The sequence below is a fragment of the Heterodontus francisci genome, chromosome 19, assembly GCF_036365525.1.
Source record: "Heterodontus francisci isolate sHetFra1 chromosome 19, sHetFra1.hap1, whole genome shotgun sequence".
NCBI classification, from domain to species: domain Eukaryota; kingdom Metazoa; phylum Chordata; class Chondrichthyes; order Heterodontiformes; family Heterodontidae; genus Heterodontus; species Heterodontus francisci.
In genome coordinates, this window is record NC_090389.1 from 36198854 (window position 1) to 36218123 (window position 19270).

Here is a 19270-nt window from a genome sequence, read left to right on the forward strand (position 1 = left end):
TCCCTTGATGTCGTTAGCATTCAGAAATCTATCGATATCTGTCTTGAGCATGCTCAATGTTTGAGCTTCCACAGTCCTCTGGGGTAGAGAATTCCACAGATTCACCACCCTCTAAGTGAAGCAATTCTCTCTCATCTCAGTCTTAAATGGCCTGCCCCTTATACTGAGACAGTGTCCCTTTGTTCTAGACTCACCAGCCAGAGGAAACATCCTATCCACATCTACCCTGTCATGCCCTGTAAGAACTTTGTAAGTTTCAATGAGATTACCTCTCATTCTTCGAAACTCTAGAGAATACAGGCCCAGTTTCTGAAATCTCTCTTCATAAGACAATCCCGCCATCCCAGGGATTAGTCTGGTGAATCTCTGTTGCACTCCCTCTATGGCAAGTATATCCTTCCTTAGATAAGGAGACATCAACTGTACACAATACTCCAGGTGCAGTCTCACCAAGGCTTACAATTCAAGCAATACATCTTTACTCCTGTACTTAGATCCCCTTGTAATGAAGGCCAGCATACCATTTGCCTTCTTAATTGCCTGCTGCACCTGCAGACTAGCTTTTAGTGACTCATGAACAAGGACATCCAGGTCACTTTGGACATCAACACTTCTAGACGTCTGCAGATGATTTAACTGGTTCACACCTGCACTGTCCTCACAAATGGACACATATGTAATCGCAAAAAGACTTGAGTCTTGTGGTTTCAAAATTCCATTTGTGCTTATTACAACAAATCATTTAAAATTATTCATTTTTTGTGTGTGTGCAACATGCTTCTCAGACCTAGATCAGTCCTTCGTGACCCAGTCCACTTTCATGTTACTGTAAGTCTTTTCTTCCCTCTTCGTGACGAAGTTCAGCTGTAGTTCAGGATATGAATGTTAATACAACCACATTATTGAAACATAACTGCAGGCTATTCACTTGAGTTGAAGCTGTGCACGCAATTGTCTTTCAGCTTTTCAGTTACACCGTGCTGAGCATCATCTCAAGAATACACATTCTTCAATCATTTTATCTCTGTCCTGCTTTGATAAATGTTTTTAATAGCAAGAACTTCTAGTTCGATGTTTTTAATTGATTGATTCAGTTTCTGTTTTTTTATGGGAATATTCATGCTTACTACATGTACTTAGTGTTGTTGGTGGCCGTTATTCTACAAATACAACAATTAAATTAATCAGCTCCAACGGCTTACATAAAAGAAAGTGTGGTTAAAGTGCATAGAATTGTATAATCTTACAGCACCGAAGGAGGCTATTCAGTCTGTCGTGCCTTTGCCAGCCCTTTGAAAGAGCTGTCCAATTTAATCCTGCAACCAGCTTTTACCCTATAATGAACCCTGTGAATTAGACCTATTCAAGTACACATCCATTTGCTATTTGAAAGCTCCCATGAAATCTGCTTCCACCACCCTTTCAGGCAGTGCATTCCAGATCCTATGTGTGAAAAAGATTCTCTTCATTTCTTCTCCAGTTCTTTTGCCAAATATTTTAAATCTGTGATCTCCAGTTACTGACCCACTTGCTAGAGGAAACAGTTTCTCCCGAATTGCTCTTTAAAAAAAACCCTCATTGTTTTGAATATCTCTATTAGGTCTCCTCTTAGCCTTCTCTGCTCTAAGGAGAACAATCCCAGTTTCTCCACTCTCTCCATATAACTGAAGTCCCACATCACTGGTACAATACTGGTAAACCTCCTCTGTACCATCTCCAAGGCCTTGACATTCTTCCTCAAGTGTGAGATCCAGACTTGTACACACTACTCTAGCTGAGGTCGAACCAGTGATTTGTAAAGGTTTAGCACTTCTTCCTTGTTTTTGTACTTGATTCCTCTATTAATAAAGCTAAGGACCCCTTATACTTTTTAACAACATTATTAACATGTCCTGCCACCTACAAAGATTTGTGAATATGTACCCTTTGGTCTGTCCGTTCTTGCACCCCCTCAAAATAGTACCATTTAGATTATACTGCCTTTCTATGTTGTTTTTCCCAAGCATCAAATCCTACATATCCAGATTAAATTGCATCTGCCATGTGTCTGCCATTTCACCAGTCTATGTCCACCTGAAGTCTGCAACTGTCCTACTCACATTTACTATGTGGCCAAGTTTTGCAACATCTGCAAGCTTCAAATTTTTCTCCCTTTACCCAAGTCCAGGTCATTATATGTAACAAAAAAACAATGGTCCTAGTACTAATCCCTGGGGGACACCACTGCATACTGCTTTCCAGTCAGAAAAACATCCATTCACCACTACTCTCTGCTTCCTATCTCTTAGCCCAGGGATTCTCAACCTTTTTGCTTCTGGGGCACTCTGCTGTGTTATTAACATTCCATGGACCACCCCTGTAACACAAGTATTTTTTCTGTTAAAGTTATAAAATTAAACATTTTTGTATTATTTTTCTTAATGCAAAACTTGTTGGTGCTGGGCAACAATTCTGTCAAGATGTATCTTCAACAAGCACACGTGCATGTCATGATCAGTGTTCATCATAGCTTGTTTATGCTGAGGGCCGTAAACTGTCACTGTGGCCAGTAAACTGTCATTGAGGTTAGTAGGGTTATACTGAAGTTAATAGACTATCACTTTCTTTTATTTGTTCATGGGATGTGGGCATTGTTGGCAAGAGCCAGGATTTATTGCTCATCCCTAATTGTCCTTGAGAAGGTTCTTGAACTGATGCAGCCCTATGCTGTTAGATAGGGAGTTCCAGGATTTTGACCCTGGCAACAGTGAAGAATGGCTATATATTTTCAAGTCATGATGGTGGTGTTCTCATGCACCTGCTGCCCATATCCTCCTAGGTGGTAGAGGTCATGGGTTTGGAAGTTAATCTCGAAGAAGCTTTGGCAAGTTGCTAACGAGGTAAGTAAACTATCACTGAAGGTGGTATAGTTATATTGAAGTTAGTTAATGGCCTGTAAAGTTGGCAAAACATAACTGGAGCTGATAGAGTACTGATGAGATCGATGGTTTTGATGGCCGTACCAGCTCTCGTTTCTCCTCTTGTCCATTACTAACAAGCCGAGTGTCCTTGCTGAGATTGGACTCCATCTTCTGGTCAACATGACGGACTGATGACCATGAGCCTCTGGGGCCAAGTGGGGATTTCTGGCTGCTTGCAACCTGTGCGAGGATGGGGACTAAAGTGCTGATGCTGATCAGTGATCGGAGCTGGAAGGTGAAACTCTTAGGTCTGATATTGTTACCTTTGGAGATTGGCATTAAATTGACTTTAGATTGTCCACGCAATAGAGATTGGGAGCCACTGGGGACCTCATGAGACCTTCTCGCAGACCCCCGATTGCAAACTCCAACCGTAGCCAATTCCATATTCAAATTACTATCTTCCATTTAATACCACATGCTTCTATTTTCAAAATACGTTGTTCTACTGCAGTTTATCAAATGCCGATAGATGCTGACATTTGAATAAATAGATGGATAATAGATGTAGGCTGGAATTTTACCCACGCCCCCCCCTCCAAGAGTGGTGGGGGACGTAAAATGGAGTGGGAGGCTCAGGGGCTCTTGGCGACCCACTCCCGCCTCTGCCGCCATTTTATGCAGGGCAGCGGCGGCAGGAAACGGCCCACCCGCCCCAGGCCAATCAAGGCCCTTGTGGCCAACTGACAGCCACTTAAGGGCCTCTGCCCACCGCCACGGATTTTACTGTTGGCAGGTGGGCGGCCCCGGCCTGAGAAAAGTCGCCTGACAGAAGTAGGTGGCCTCCTGATGTCCTGTGGCGGGGGGGGGGGGAGGTCCTCCTGATGGGACATCCTGATGCTGCAACCACCTCTGTGCCCAACATGCCCCCTGCCCCCCCCCAATCGACACCCCTTGCCTCCCCAGGCCCGCCTGATCACCCCCAGCAAGGTATCAAAAACTTATTTATTTTGCGGGCCTTCCTTCCTCTTCTTGAAGTCGGGTGTATTCCCAGCAGTGGCCACCACTGCTGGTGGCGCTGCTGTGACTAAGAGCTGCCAGCCCGCTGATTGGCCAGCAGAAGGCCATTAGGCAGGAATTCCTGCCTCAATAAGGTGGAAATCCCGCCTAAGACCAATTAAGGGCCTGGGGAGCGTAAAATGCAGTCCAGATCCCCAACCCTGGCGGAGGCAGGATTGCCATCGACTTTTCGTTCGGTGGGTAGCTCCCATCTGACAAGTGAAAAATTCCGGCAGTAATAATTTAAGTAAAATGACAAAAATGATGGACACTAACTTGTGGCATCAGTGTCAGTCCACTTTATGAAGTTTCTCTGGTGCTGCGACACTGTCTCCCCAGGTGCAATGTCAGAATAAAAAACCATGTGCAAGCTGCTGCTGCTTTTTCTCTCACAATGCTCTCTCCTGACACCAATACTTTGTAACAAGAATTGACCACAAGTGACAAGTTCAAATATAAACCATCACAGATTTCTGCCAGCTGAGCAACAACAGCTAACTCGTCTCCACACACATGCACATATACACACACACCACAACCCCATGCCCACACCTCGCAGACCGACCGATTAAAATGTCTTTGCATCCATTTAGGAATCATCTAAACCCTGGGGATCAGTGAAGGCTGATAGCTGCTGCAGGGTTGAATAACAGTAGAGACTGACTGCAGAATGGTGCAATGTACATCAATATCCCGATCCTCAATCATGGGGGAGCCCAGCACATCAGTGCCAAAGATAAGGCTGAAGCATTTGCAACAATCTTCAGCCAGAAGTGCCGAGTTGATGATCCATCTCAGCCTCCTTCTGAAGTCCCCTGCATCACAGATGCCAGACTTCAGCCAATTCGATTCACTCTGCGTGATATCAAGAAACGATTGAAGGCACTGGATACTGCAAAGACGATGGGCCCTGACAATATTCCAGCAATAGTACTGAGAAGACCTGTGCTCCAGAACTTGCCGTGCCCCGAGCCAAGCTGTTCCAGTACAGCTACAACACTGGCATCTACCCTGCAATGTGGAAAATTGCCCAGGTATGTCCTGTATACAAAAAGCAGGACAAGTCCAACCCGGCCAATTACCGCCCCATCAGCCTACTCTCAATCATCAGTAAAGTGATGTAAGGTGTCATCAACAGTGCCATCAAGCGGCACTTGCTTAGCAATAACCTGTTCAGTGACGCTCAGTTTGGGTTCCGCCAGAGCCAGTCAGCTCCTGACCTCATTACAGCCTTGGTTCAAGCATGGACAAAAGAGCTGAACTCAAGAGGTGAGGTGAGAGTGACTGCCCTTGACATCAAGGCAGCATTTGACCGAGTATGGCATCAAGGAGCCCTAGTAAAACTGAGGTCAATGGGAATCGGGGAAAACCCTCCGCTGGCAAGAGTCATACCCAGTGCAAAGGAAGATGGTTGTGGCTGTTGGGGGTCAATCATCTGAACTCCAGGACATCACTGCAGGAGTTCCTCAGCGTAGTGTCCTAGGCCCAACCATCTTCAGCTTCCTTCAATCATAAGGTCAGAAGTGGGGATGTTCGCTGATAATTGCAGAATGTTCAGCATCATTCGTGACTCCTCAGATACTGAAGCAGTCCGTGTAGAAATGCAACAAGACCTGGACAATATCCAGGCTTCGACTGATAAGTGGCAAGTAACATTCACGCCACACAAGTGCCAGGCAATGACCATCTCCAACAAGAGAGAATCTAACCATCTCCCCTTGACATTCAATGGCATTACCATCGCTGAATCCCCCACTATCAACATCAAAGGGGCTACCATGGACTGGAAACTGAACTGGAGTAGCCATATAAATACCGTGGCTACAAGAGCAGGTCAGAGGCTAGGAATCCTGAGGCGAGTAACTCACCTCCTGACTCCCCAAGGCCTGTCCACAATCTACAAGGCACAAGTCAGGAGTGTGATGGAATACTCTCCACTTGCCTGGATGGGTGCAGCTCCAACAATACTCAAGAAGCTCGACACCATCCAGGACAAAGCAGCCCGCTTGATTGGCACCCCATCTACAAACATTCACTCCCTCCACCACCGACGCACAGTGGCAGCAGTGTGTACCATCTACAAGATGCAGTGCAGCAATGCACCAAGGCTCCTTAGACAGCACTTTCCAAACCCACGACCTCTACCAACTAGAAGGACAAGGGCAGCAAATGCATGGGAACACCACCACCTGCAAGTTCCCCTCCAAGTCACATACCATCCTGACTTGGAACTATATCGCCGTTCCTTCACTGTCGCTGGGTCAAAATCCTGGAACTCCCTTCCTCACAGCACTGTGGGTGTACCTACCTCACATGGACTGCAGCGGTTCATGAAGGCAGCTCACCACCATCTTCTCAAGGGCAATTAGGGATGGGCAATAAATGCTGGCCTGGCCTGGCCAGCGACGCCCAAATTCCATGTATGAATAAAAAAAAATTCGAGTGCATGCACAGTATTTCAAATTAGCAAAACTCAGAGTTCTGAGTCTCTACACTATGGTTCTGTTGGTTTCTAAAACCTTGTGTGGCTCAGAAAGCTAGTCAAAAATGTTAACAAATTCGTGAAAAATTGACTTTTGCTAACTTTTTTTCAGATAAGGACATTCAATTGAAAAATAGCAGACTGTCCATCCAAAAAATTACTATCATTTACAAAAGCATTTTGAAAATATTTGTTTTTCACCTTGATGTAAACATCAGAACAGCAGATCATTGTGATAAAAAATTGTGGGCTCCTTCTGATCCTCCTTCCTAATTATCACCTTGACATTCTCCATTCTCCGGCTCCTAAATTTGTTCCTTTGCTAGTTGTGAATCCAGTAAGAGAAGCCAAATAACTAAAAGCATAAGAAAAATGTGACACTAGTATAGTTAGGAGCTACAGTGCTGCTGTTCGAGCTAAGACATATCATGAGACAAAGTAAAGGGAGCTCTACTTTGTACTTAACTGTGATATACCTACCTGGGAACATATGATGCTGCTACTGGATATCTGAAATGGAGTACCTTCTCTTCCCTGCCTCAAACATCTCTGATCGTGATGAGCAGATCAAAATTACAAAAGGTCTTTGAAAATTGTCACATTGTTGCAGTGGGAGGTTCTTTTCTTGAGGTTAAAGTGCATCACTGGAATGGCTAGAGTGCATTTTGCCTAAAATCTAACCATGCAATACCTGGGGGTGCTCCAGTCTGACATTGAGTGAAAAATTTGATAAAATATTTCATTCCTCAGCATGAACATCCTTCATCTCAGTGAACACAAAGTTCACTAAAACATTTAAAACACTTGATATGATCTTGATGGCGAAATCCCCCAGATAGAGGAGTGCATACATGATAATCAGTGCTGGACTCTGCTACCTTCGAATCACTGTCTGAAAAATTTAAAATCTCATCAGAAATTTAAAAATAACAAGTGGAATCATATTAACGTTATTGCTTCTAATGGTAAGATTCTTAAAAGGAGCACTATTCATAATTTTCCCTCTTCAACAAAATCTAGGCACTTTTTTTTCTTGCTCTGCGGCTTTAGTTTTCCCGTCGAAGTGGGCTTTTACTTTTCATATCTCAGTTCATTCATTTGGAGGCCACACCCTGGGCAGATTTTCCGCTGGCTTCGGGATCCAATGTCAGGACCAAATGGAGCTCCTGAGCCTGCACTTGCTGGCCGAGACCGGCGTTGCAATTTTCTGAGACCCTCCTAATTGGCTGCCTCCGAGCTTACCATCCTATTAAGGATGGCAAATGGGCTTCCAATGCTGCTGGCGCAATCAGAGGGCCGGCAGTTCGAGAGCCTCGGCAGCCACACCTGAGAGGTGGGCACTGCTGAGGCAAGTCGGGGACAGTGAAGGTGCCTCAACGTGGAGGTGCCCTCATTGGCCCAAACACCAATCACTAAATAACTGAGACCTAGACTGGTAGGTGAAACTGTGCAATTGTGGTTTTCATGAATGCAGCCCCCTCTTTGCTCTCACTGCTATTGAGCTGCTGGCCTCCACCTGTGGTAGGGGGGTTGCTGCACTGCTGGCAGCAAAATGCTGGCAAGGCCAGAAAATCGCACATAATTGGTGCCTCAACAATGTTAATTGGCTGCTCACCTCATGGAGCGGGCAGCCGATCCAATTCTTAGCCTGCCCCTGGAAAAGGTCCCTGGTGGCGGAGTGCAGCGGGGAGTTGGCCTGATATGACCCCTCCCCACCCCCACCGGGTCTATGCCCATTTCTTCTAGAATTCTCCCAAGCATCCGACATAACTTTGGTGAAGGGATGTGGTAACCCTGAAATAAAACAATGATGGCCCAGATTTTGCAAGTCAGCAGCAAAGAAATGGTGCTTGCCATTCACCTCACTGACAGCTGTCTGTAAAGTTTTTGAGGACTTTTGATTCGTGACTTGCTCTAATCTAGCATCTGATCAGTGCGGTGCCCTCTCCAGGGGTTTGATGACATCTATGAGAACAGCAAGAAACAGTGAGGCTCTGCAAGCAATCAGACACTGTTGAGACACACCCAATTTTAACTCTAAGTGAATTAGTTTTCAGTGAGTTAAAAATGTAAATTAGATTTAAATCATATACAGTAAACAAAATAAAGATTGGGAAAGATAAGAGAACGAGATAAGGAAAAGTAATCAGCCAATAAAGTAAATAAAAATGTATTGTACTTTTTAAAAATATCTCCAGCACTAATTAACTTCTGAAGGAATGAAACTCCACACTTATAAAATAGAAATTTCAGGGCCAGAAAGGTTGTTTGGCAGTAATTATCACTTATCGTTAAAAATTTGCTTACTCCTGAATGCACCAGCACTATATTTTTGTGACATCTTTATTGGGAAATGAGTAGGTTAGTACAGCAAATTCATGCCATTGCATTGATATCCGTGCCAAGGACTGCAACAACACACCCTGTGTAGGAGCAGGGTATCTCAGACAGCAGCCTCCAAATTTCCACGTTTAACTGCACGCGTGTGGATATCAGAATTTGCTGTCAGATTTTCTCCATTATAATAATGAATGTTGTTAGCCTCACCATTATTATCGACACAAAATCCATCCTGTTCCTTCTGTGACCACCCAGTAAATAGACTTTCATTCAACAGGTGCGCAACCAGCCTTGGAGCCATGATTGTCCCACTGCCTGGCCGTAATCCTGAGTATAAAATTGGATCCTGCAAAGAACTGATCACAGTGTGCATCCATGATCGGGGTCTACAAATCTCCCATTGGATTAAGGCCACTTCTTCCTTGAAAGTAACTAGGGGCTGTCAGTTCCACAACCAATAAAATTCTAACAGGACTTGACAGGATAGATGCAGGAAGGATGTTCCTAATGGTGGGGGAGTCCAGAACCAGGGGTCATAGTCTAAGGATATGGGGTAAACCTTTCAAGACTGAGATGAGGAGAAATTTCTTCACCCAGAGAGTGGTGAGCCTTTGGAATTCGCTACCACAGAAAGCAGGTGAGGCCAAAACATTGTATGTTTTCAAGAAGGAGTTAGATATAGCTCTTGGGTCTAAAGGGATCAAAGGGTATGGGGCGAAAGCGGGAACAGGTTACTGAGTTGGATGATCAGCCATGATCATAATGAATGGCGGAGCAGGCTTGAAGGGCCGAATGGCCTACTCCTGCTCCTATTTTCTATGATTCTATGTAACCTGGTTTGTACCTCTGATCTCTATATTACATAGCAATGCCCAGCACACAGTGGAGGCTGGTGCCCAGTATTAAATGTATATAAAAGGGGGAGAATGAGACACAGAGCTAGCTCTCTCCAGACAGGAACTAGAAAACTTGGTAATATCAAAGGTGCACAGAAGCCCAGAATCTACATAACAAAGATTAAATGTAAAAAAAGAACAATGCAATATAACAATTCACAGTAATGCAACTGACCATGCTGACCTACAAACTTAAAAAGTTGTTTAACAATCAAATTTACCCAATGCTTAAAGTGCCCAATTAAACCTTTTGGCTCCGTATGTAACTGTTATCCATCTTGGCACAGGAGAAACAGAAAAGCTCAGTGATGCATATATCTAAGTCATTGTCAGCTGCCTACTGGTGCTTTGGTTTAGTTTTATGAATGACTTTTGTGTGTGCTTTGTAACTTTACAGGTTTTATACAGAAATAACAGACAGAGCAGTACAAAGGTGATAGAAACCAATAACACATCTGTGGAGCTTCTACTCCCCGATGATGCTGATTATATCATTGAAGTGAAGACATTCAGCGATGGTGGCGATGGAATCAGCAGTGCTCAAATCAGAATCCCAAGAACGTCTTGTAAGTTTTTAAAAATCTGATATAGAAACCAATTTTTTGGTTTAATAGAGAACCAATTCAGTTCTATTCAAATTTGCCTTTGTTTCTGGTGCAAATTGATCTGTTCCTGCAATGGTGTTCATTTTGTAACAATTATGTTATTGAAGAAGGTGAGTTTAGAATTGTATTATAAAACTGCCACTTGAATTCATTCCAAAATGACAGGGTGAATACATGCTGTCACTCCTTGATTGAAGTAAGTTTGAGCAATCTGAACCCAGTTTGTAATGTGCCACCAATTGGTGTTAGATTACAGTTAAGTTGCAACAGAGACTGTGATTGGTGTTGAAAATGGAGGTGTCACATTCGTTCACTGGAACAATATTCAGATGTTACAACTAGGACACATTAGCCTTAAATCACACCAAGGTATACAAGTATACAAATGTTGAACTTATTAATGTTTATTTTAAATGGGTCTCTGTTAAAATAGCAGGTGAAGGATTTTCTTCTGAGGGCAAGAAAAGATCATGAACTCATATCATACTGCATATTTTTAAGGAAATTTTGACAAAGTGCAAAGGCATCTTTGCCATGCTTGTAGTTTGTGGCCCAGGAACACTAGATACTAACTTTTGGTGCAAACCTTGGGGAAATGGTATTTTCCCCAACACCTCACCTTGATGAGCAGAAAATTTCCCTGGAACTATAAAAATGACGACACAAAAGCAGTGAACTTCAGAAGCATAATCAAATGTATGATGGCAAGTTGTTTTAAGTCTCTTGTTAATATTGAAAAGCCCAACCAATCCATGTTAATGTTTTACCTCTGCACAAGTCGTAGTCTTAAACCCATGTGCCCACTCTGTTCTCATATCCTTATAACCCCCCGCAACCCCACCCCCCACACCATGCCGCCCTTTGCTTCAACCACCTAACTGAACTGTTTTTAAATGTTGACATGGTCTCTGCTTCAATCACTAACTCAAATTGTGCATTCCACAGCCTGACAATATAAATAGTCTTTGGTGTTTGATGACAGATTATCATTTTGTTTCTTAACCTGGTAACCAGTAACAGCATCCTTAATATTACTTGTCTCAAATAACCTGTGGGATTTCAGACTTTTTTTAAAGTAATGGAATAGATGTATTGCTATTTTAATTGAAATTTTTAACAATGTTGTATGCGTTCATTACTGTGAGATTCTGAGGCATTCTGCAAAGTCCATCCTTTATTTTCACTGATTTTATTTTACATCTTCAAAGAAACAGGTTTCTGGAACAATCTATTGTGGTCATGCAAAATGTATTTATGGTAAATTTCTGAAGGAAGGCATGATTTGTCATAGAGTCATTGGGCTGGATTTTAAGGGAACAATGTGGATGGGTATGGAGACGTGGGGGGCATAAAACTGGGACGGGGTACTGCAGACCGAGGGAAGGGAGATGTTGGACCCCGACCAACATCAATCCCAACACATAGGCTGCTGGCAGTGAATTTGCCATTGATGGGGGAACACAGATAACTCCTGCATGTATTCACTTCCCAGGGATCTTGCGAATTCAATTATGACAGGGGGCCTGCTTTCCGGGCCACCATGACAGGCCGCTGACAGTCATGTTGCATCCCCTGTCCCCTTGCCCACATCGGGGTGGCGGGGGGGGGGGAGGTAGATCACTCTTGGCCCAACTTTCTACTTCAACAGATGCAAGGCTCAAGAGAATGAAGGGATTAAATGATACTCACTTTTACAACCCGAATTAGGTCATTGGCCTGCTTGTGGCACTATATCCATGTGTGCAGGGTTACGCCATGGCTGCTGCTGTCCTCAGCGATCTGCAGCCAGGCCTGCTTGGTTTGGCTCCATGGTCTCCTCCTCCCATCCCTTGGAAAAAAGATGTCTCTCCTCTCCCTGACAGCCTACAGTAGGACCTGCAAGGAGCATCAGCAAAATGTGGGGCCGCACAGGGTCTCCTGCCAGCCATCTCGAATCATCCAATGCCATCTCCTCCTCTTTGAGGCCTTCCCAAGGCAGAATTCAATGCAGGGCTGGCAGCCCTTTAGAAATGGCGCCAGACCCCGCTGAGGCATTACCCAATGCTGTGCTCCCCACCCCCTCCGGCACGACTCCGACCACGCAATTAGTCAGAGTTCACCGCTCATTAGGTTTAATTTGCCAGCCACGCTGAATCGTGTGTGGTCGGCCACTCCACCCCCCAACATGCCTTGCGTCCGGTGACAAAACATAAAATTCAGCCCGTTGAGTTATTTACGGCATAACAGGAGGCCATTCAGCTCCTGTTGGTCCTCAGGTCCATGCTGGCTCTCTGTAGTGCAATCCAGTCAGTCCCAGTAACCCGCTTGATCCCCATAGCCTTGCAAGTTTATTTCCTTCAAATTCCCATCCAATTTCCTTTTGAAATTATTGGTTGTCTCCACCTCCACCACCCTCGTGGGCAGTCATTTCCAGGTCATTACCACTCACTACACAAAAAAGTTCTTCCGCAAATTCCCCCTACATCTCTTGCCCAAAATCTGCAATCTGTGTCCCCTAGTCCTTGTACTAGAGGCCTGCTCAGGTCGGGGAAAAAAGAACCTGACCTAAACCCGACTGAACCACTGTGGACCCGAGCCCGACCTGGCCCAAGTCCCTCTGATTTTGCCCTGAGCCTGACCCGACCTGAACCTGCCCGACTCGACCCCACCCGAGCCCAACCCTACCATCCGTTTACTTACCTTCCTGATGCCGGACCCAGAAGAAACTGCAGCGCATGCGTGATGATGTCATAATGATGTCACTCGCTCACTGCGCAGACTCAGTTTCGTCCTGGACTCCCAGCTCAGGTAAGTTTTTTAATTTCAATACTTACCAGCAGAGCACTTACCGTGTGTGTCCGGCCCGACCCAACCCAAGTCCGAAAGCCGTACCCTGAAGATGGGCCCAGCCCGACCCGAACCCGACACATGTTGTTGGGTCCCGTCAGGTTCGGGTCGGTAGCAGGCCTTTACCTTGTAGCATCAGTTAATGGGAACAGTTTTTTCTTGTCTAACTTGTCATAATCTTGTACACCTCTATCAAATCTTCCCTCAATCTCCATTGTTCTAAGGAGAACAACCCAGCTTTTCCAACCTAACCTCACAACTAAAATTCTGGTAAATCTCCTCTGCACTCTCTCAAGGACCCTCACATCTTTCCGAAAATTTGGTGACCAGAACTAGACACAAAACTCTAGTCGGGGCCTAACCAGAGCTTTATAAAGTTTCAGCATAACTTCCCTGCTTTTGTACTCTGTACTGCTATTTATGAAGCCCAAGATCCCATATGCTTTGCTAACTACTCTCTCAATATGTCCTGCCACCTTCAAAGCTCAATGCACTTGCACCCCCAGGTCCCTCTGTTTCTGCACACTCTTTAGAACTGCACCATTAAGTCTATATTGCCTCATCCTGTCTCTTCTGCCAAACTGCATCACCTCTCATTTGTTTATATTAAATTCCATCTGCCACTTGTCTGTCCATTCTGCTAGCCTGTCTATGTCCTGTTGCATGTGGTTTGTATCATCCTCACTGTTAGCCACTCCTCCAAGTTTGGTATCATCATCAAATTTTGAAATTCTACTCTGTATTCCAAGATCCAAGCCATTTATATATAGCAAATAAAGCAGTGGTCCTAGCACTGACCCTTGGGGAACGTCACTGTCTACCATCCTCCATTCTGAAAAACAACCACTTACCACTACTCACTGTTTTCTGGCCTTAAGCCAGTTTTTTTATCCAATTGGATACCAACCCTTCTACTCCATGAGCCTCAATTTTGGTAACTAGCATTTTATGTGATACCTTAACAAAAGCTTTCTTAAAATCCATACAAGCAACATCCACCACATTCCCTTCATTAACCTCCTCTGTTACTTCATCAAAAAATTCAATTAAATTAGTCAAGCATGATCTGCCTTTTACAAATCCATGCTGGCTATCCTTAATTGACTGAAACTTCTCCAAGTGCCTGTTGATTTGTTCCTTGATTATTATTTCTAAAACCTTACCCAACACTGATAAACTAACCGGCCTGTAGTTGCTTGGACTGTCCTTACAGCCTTTCTTAAACAAGGGTGTCACATTTTCCACTCTCCAATCCTCTGCCTCCTCCCCATATCTACAGAAGATTGGAAAATTATGGCAAGCCCTTCCACTGCCTCCACCCTCACTTCCTTTAGCAGCCTGGGATTCAAGCCATCTGGACCAGGTAACCTATCTACCCTAAGCATAGCCAACCTCTCCAGTCCCTCCTCCCTCTCAATTTTTACCCTATCCATATCCTCTACTCTCTCCACTTCGACCGATATTTTGTCAGATTCCTCTTCTATAATAAATACTGATACAAAGTACTCATTAAGTATTCTAGCCTTGCTGCTCTGTGCCTCTAAGCACATTATGACCCTCATTGTCCCTAATAGGCCCCACTCCACCTCTTACTTCTCACTTCCTATTTACATGTCAGTAGAAAATTTTTGGGTTCCCTTTTATGTTAACTGTCATTCTAGTCTCATATTCTCTCTTTGCCAGTCTTATTTTCCTCATCACCTCCCCTCACCACATATTGTATTTAGCCTGGTTCTCACTTGAAGAATTTACCTGATGTGCCTCATACACCCTCTTTTATGTTTCATCATAATCTCTGCCTCCCTCATCATGCAAGGAGCCCTGTTTTTGGTTCCCCTACATTTCGCCCTTGTTGGAATGTACTTAGCCACTACCTGTATTTAAATTAGACATAAACATGAAAGAGTATAATTAAAACGAGCCAGAAATATAAAAACAGTTTGTAAGAGCTTTTGTAAGTATATAAAAAGGAAGAGAGTCGCGAAAGTAGACATTGGTCCCTTAGAGGCAGAGACAGGAGAAATCATCATGGGGAAGGAGGAAATGGCAGAGGCATTGAACAAATATTTTGTGTCTGCCTTCACAGAGGAAGACACAAGTTCCATATCCAAAATAGGAAATAACCTAGAGGCTAAAAAGAGTGAGGAAATTAAGGATATTGATATCAGTCAAGAAAAAGTATTGGAGAAACTTGAGGGACTAAAATCTGACAAGTCCCTAGGACCAGAGGGCCTACATCCTAGGGTTCTAAAAGAACTAGCTGCAGAGATAGTGGATGCGTGGCTATGATTTTCCAGAATTCCTTAGATTCAGGAATGGTCCCGTCAGATTGGAAGTTGGCAAATGTTACGCCGCTTTTCAAGAAAGGAGGTAGACCGAAAATAGGGAACTGCAGGCCAGTTAGCCTAACATCAGTCGTTGGGAAGATGCTGGAAACTATTACTAAAGAAGTCTTAACATTGCACTTGGAAAAGCATAGTATGATTAGAACAAGTCTGCATGGTTTTACGAAAGGGAGATCCTGTTTGAGAAACTTAGTAGGGTTTTTTGAGGATGCAACTAAGTAGGGTAGATAAAGGGGAACCAGTAGATGGAGTATACCTGGATTTTCAAAAGGCATTCGATAAGGTGCTGCATAAAAGATTAATAGGCAAGATAACGGCTCATGGTGTTGGGGGCAATATATTAGCATGGATTGGTTAACAGACAGGAAGCAGAGAGTGGACATAAATGGGGCATTTTCAAGTTGGCAGGCTGTGACTAGTGGAGTGCCGCAAGGATCAGTGATGGAGCTGCTCAGCTATTTACTAGCTATGTTAATGACTTCGACGAAGAGACAGAGAGTAATGTATCTAAGTTTGCTGATAATACAAAGGTAGGTGGAAAGGCAAGCTGTGAGGAAGACACAGAGAGGCTGTAAAGAGATATAGACAGGTTAAATGAGTCGGCAACAAGGTGGCAGATGGAGTATAATGTGGGGAAGTGTGAGGTTCTTCACTTTGGTCATAAAAATAGAAAAGCAGAATATTTTTTAAAAGGCGTGAAACTGGTAGGTGTAGATGTTCAGAGTCACTTAGGGGTACTCTTACAAGGAACGCACAAAGTTAACATGCAGGTGCAGCAGGCTATTAGGAAGGCAAATGGCATGTTGGCCTTTATTGCAAGGGGATTGGATTACAAGAATAAAGAAGTCTTACTAAAATTGTACAGGGCTTTGGTGAGATTGCACCTGGAATACTGTGTGCAGCTTTGGTTTCCACATTTAAGAAAGAATCCTTTTGCACTGGAGGCAGTGCAGCGAAGATTTACCAAATTGGTCCCTGAGAAGAGGGGGTTGTACTTTGATGAGAGACTGAGTAAATTGGGCCTATATTCTCTGGCGTTTAGAAGAATGAGAGGCAAAGTAATTGAGACATACAAGATTCTGAAAGGGCTTGATAGGGTAGAAGCTGAGAGATTGTTCCCACTGGTTCGGGAATCTAGAGCACAGGGACACAGTCTCAGGATAAGGCGTCAATCATTCAGGACTGAGATGAGGAGAAGTTACTTCATTCATAGGGTTGTGAATCTTTGGAATTCTCAACCCCAGAGGGTTGTGGATGCTCCATCATTGAATACACTTAAGATAGGGATAGATAGATTTTTGGTCTCGCAGGGAATCAAGGGATATGGGGAGCGAGCAGGAAACTGGAATTGAAGCCCAAGATCAGCCATGATTGTATTGGATGGCAGACCAGGCTCAATGGGCCATATGGTTTACTTCTGCACCTATTTCTTGTCTTCTTGAGTTTGAGGCTTCTGAGTCACCACACTTGCTGCATGCACAGTTGTTCCAATGTTACCACAGTATAAATGGATCAATGTGGCCTCAAGATGACTGACACTATTAAGCAACTATCATATAAATGGGATAGAAGAAGGAATTAGATGTAATTGATCAAATAATTAAGTCAATCAGCTAAACTAAATCTAAACAGTCATTATTAAACAGTTGCTAGGTCTTTCTCAATGATATCATTTTGTCTGACAGTATGAGGTCAGGTTGAATGTAGCTGTGTATGTCCCTCGGGCTGCATACTAAATTATCTAATTTTTTTTCTTGTCTATACTAATGACTTTCCATCTCTGTACAGCTGAGGTCATGTGGAATGATACTGTACTCTTCAAAGGAAAATGTACGCTTGTAATATTCAATGAAATTGATAACAAGGTTAAGCAGATTATATAACTTAAATGATGGTTGCAGAACTACAGATCATATGTATGAAATTGACATCCCCAAGTAAGATTGAGTTAAGGAGGTTTTTTTGCACACAGGGTGGTAGACTGCCATTAAAGAAGTTAATGGTACTACAATTAATTCCTTTGGAAAAGAAAAAATTAGACAGGAATATTTATGTGTAATATATATGGGGGAATTTCTGGCAAGGCCAGCATTTGTTGTCCATCCTAAGTTGCCCCGTGAAGGTGTTGGTGGGTCATCTTCTTCAACCTTTGACAAGGTCCCTCATGGCAGACTGGTACAAAAGGTGAAGTCACACTGGATCAGAGGTGAGCTGGCAAGATGGATACAGAACTGGCTCAGTCATAGAAGACAGAGGGTAGCAGTGGAAGGGTGCTTTTCTGAATGGAGAGATGTGACTAATGGTGTTCCTCAGGGATCAGTGCTGGGACCTTTGCTGTTTGTAGTATATATAAATGATTTGGAGGAAAATGTAACTGGTCTGATTAGTAAGTTTGCGGACGACACAAAGGTTGGTGGAGTTGCGGATAATGATGAGGATTGTCAGAGGATACAGCAGGATATAGATCGTTTGGAGACTTGGGCGGAGAAATGGCAGATGGAGTTTAATCCGGACAAATGTGAGGTAATGCATTTTGGAAGATCTAATACAGGTGGGAAGTATACAGTAAATGGCAGAACCCTTAGGAGTATTGACAGGCAGAGAGATCTGGGCGTACAGGTCCACAGGTCACTGAAAGTGGCAAGGCAGGTGGATAAGGTAGTCAAGAAGGCATACGGCATGCTTGCCTTCATCGGTCGGGGCATAGAGTATAAGAATTGGCAAGTCATGCTGCAGCTGTACAGAACTTTAGTTAGGCCACACTGAGAATATTGCGTGCAATTCTGGTCGCCACACTACCAGAAGGACGTGGAGGCTTTGGAGAGGGTACAGAAGAGGTTTACCAGGATGTTGCCTGGTCTGGAGGGCATTAGCTATGAAGAGAGGTTGGATAAACTCGGATTGTTTTCACTGGAACAACGGAAGTGGAGGGGCGACATGATAGAGGTTTACAAAGGTTTAGTTCGGCACAGTGGTGCAGTGGTTAGCACCGCAGCCTCACAGCTCCAGCGACCCGGGTTCAATTCTGGGTACTGCCTGTGTGGAGTTTGCAAGTTCTCCCTGTGTCTGCGTGGGTTTCCTCCGGGTGCTCCGGTTTCCTCCCACATGCCAAAGACTTGCTGGTTGATAGGTTAATTGGCCATTATAAATTGCCCCTAGTATAGGTAGGTGGTAGGGATGTGGTAGGTAATATGGGATTAATGTAGGATTAGTATAAAATGGATGGTTGTTGGTCAGCACAGACTCGGTGGGCTGAAGGGCCTGTTTCAGTGCTGTATCTCTAAAACTAAAAATAAAAACTAAAACCAAAAACTAAAGTTATGAGCAGCATGGACAGAGTGGATTGTCAGAAGCTTTTTCCCAGGGTGGAAGAGTCAGTTACTCGGGGACATAGGTTTAAGGTGAGAGGGGCAAAGTTTAGAGGGGATGTGCGAGGCAAGTTCTTTACACAGAGGGTGGTGAGTGCCTGGAACTTGCTGCCGGGGAGGTGGTGGAAGCAGGTATGATAGCGACGTTTACGAGGCATCTTGACAAATACATGAATAGGATTGGAATAGAGGGATACGGTCCCCGGAAGTGCAGAAGGTTTTAGTTTAGGCAGGCATCAAGATCGGCACAGGCTTGGAGGGCCGAATGGCCTGTTCCTGTGCTGTACTCTTCTTTGTTATAACCATTGCAGTCAATGTGGTAGCAGTTGAGTGGCATGCCTCTTCAGACAGCAGATGGGCCAGAGTCCCAATCTCGGCCAGACTGGGTAAAGATGGCAGGCTTCATTCACTAAAGGACATTAGTGAAAAACAGTTATGACAATTCAACT

General features: G+C 44.1%; 1 protein-coding gene across 5 annotated transcripts in view; it reads left to right on the forward strand.

The window, feature by feature from the left end:
* The window catches only part of LOC137380015 (contactin-4-like), a 1659092-nt gene that overhangs the window by 1541222 nt on the left and 98600 nt on the right, over positions 1-19270 (forward strand). For all 5 annotated transcript variants that reach the window (XM_068051491.1, XM_068051492.1, XM_068051493.1 and 2 more), the window contains one exon: positions 10075-10243. In XM_068051491.1, the coding sequence (XP_067907592.1) occupies positions 10075-10243 (169 nt within the window). The remainder of the gene's footprint in view (positions 1-10074; positions 10244-19270) is intronic.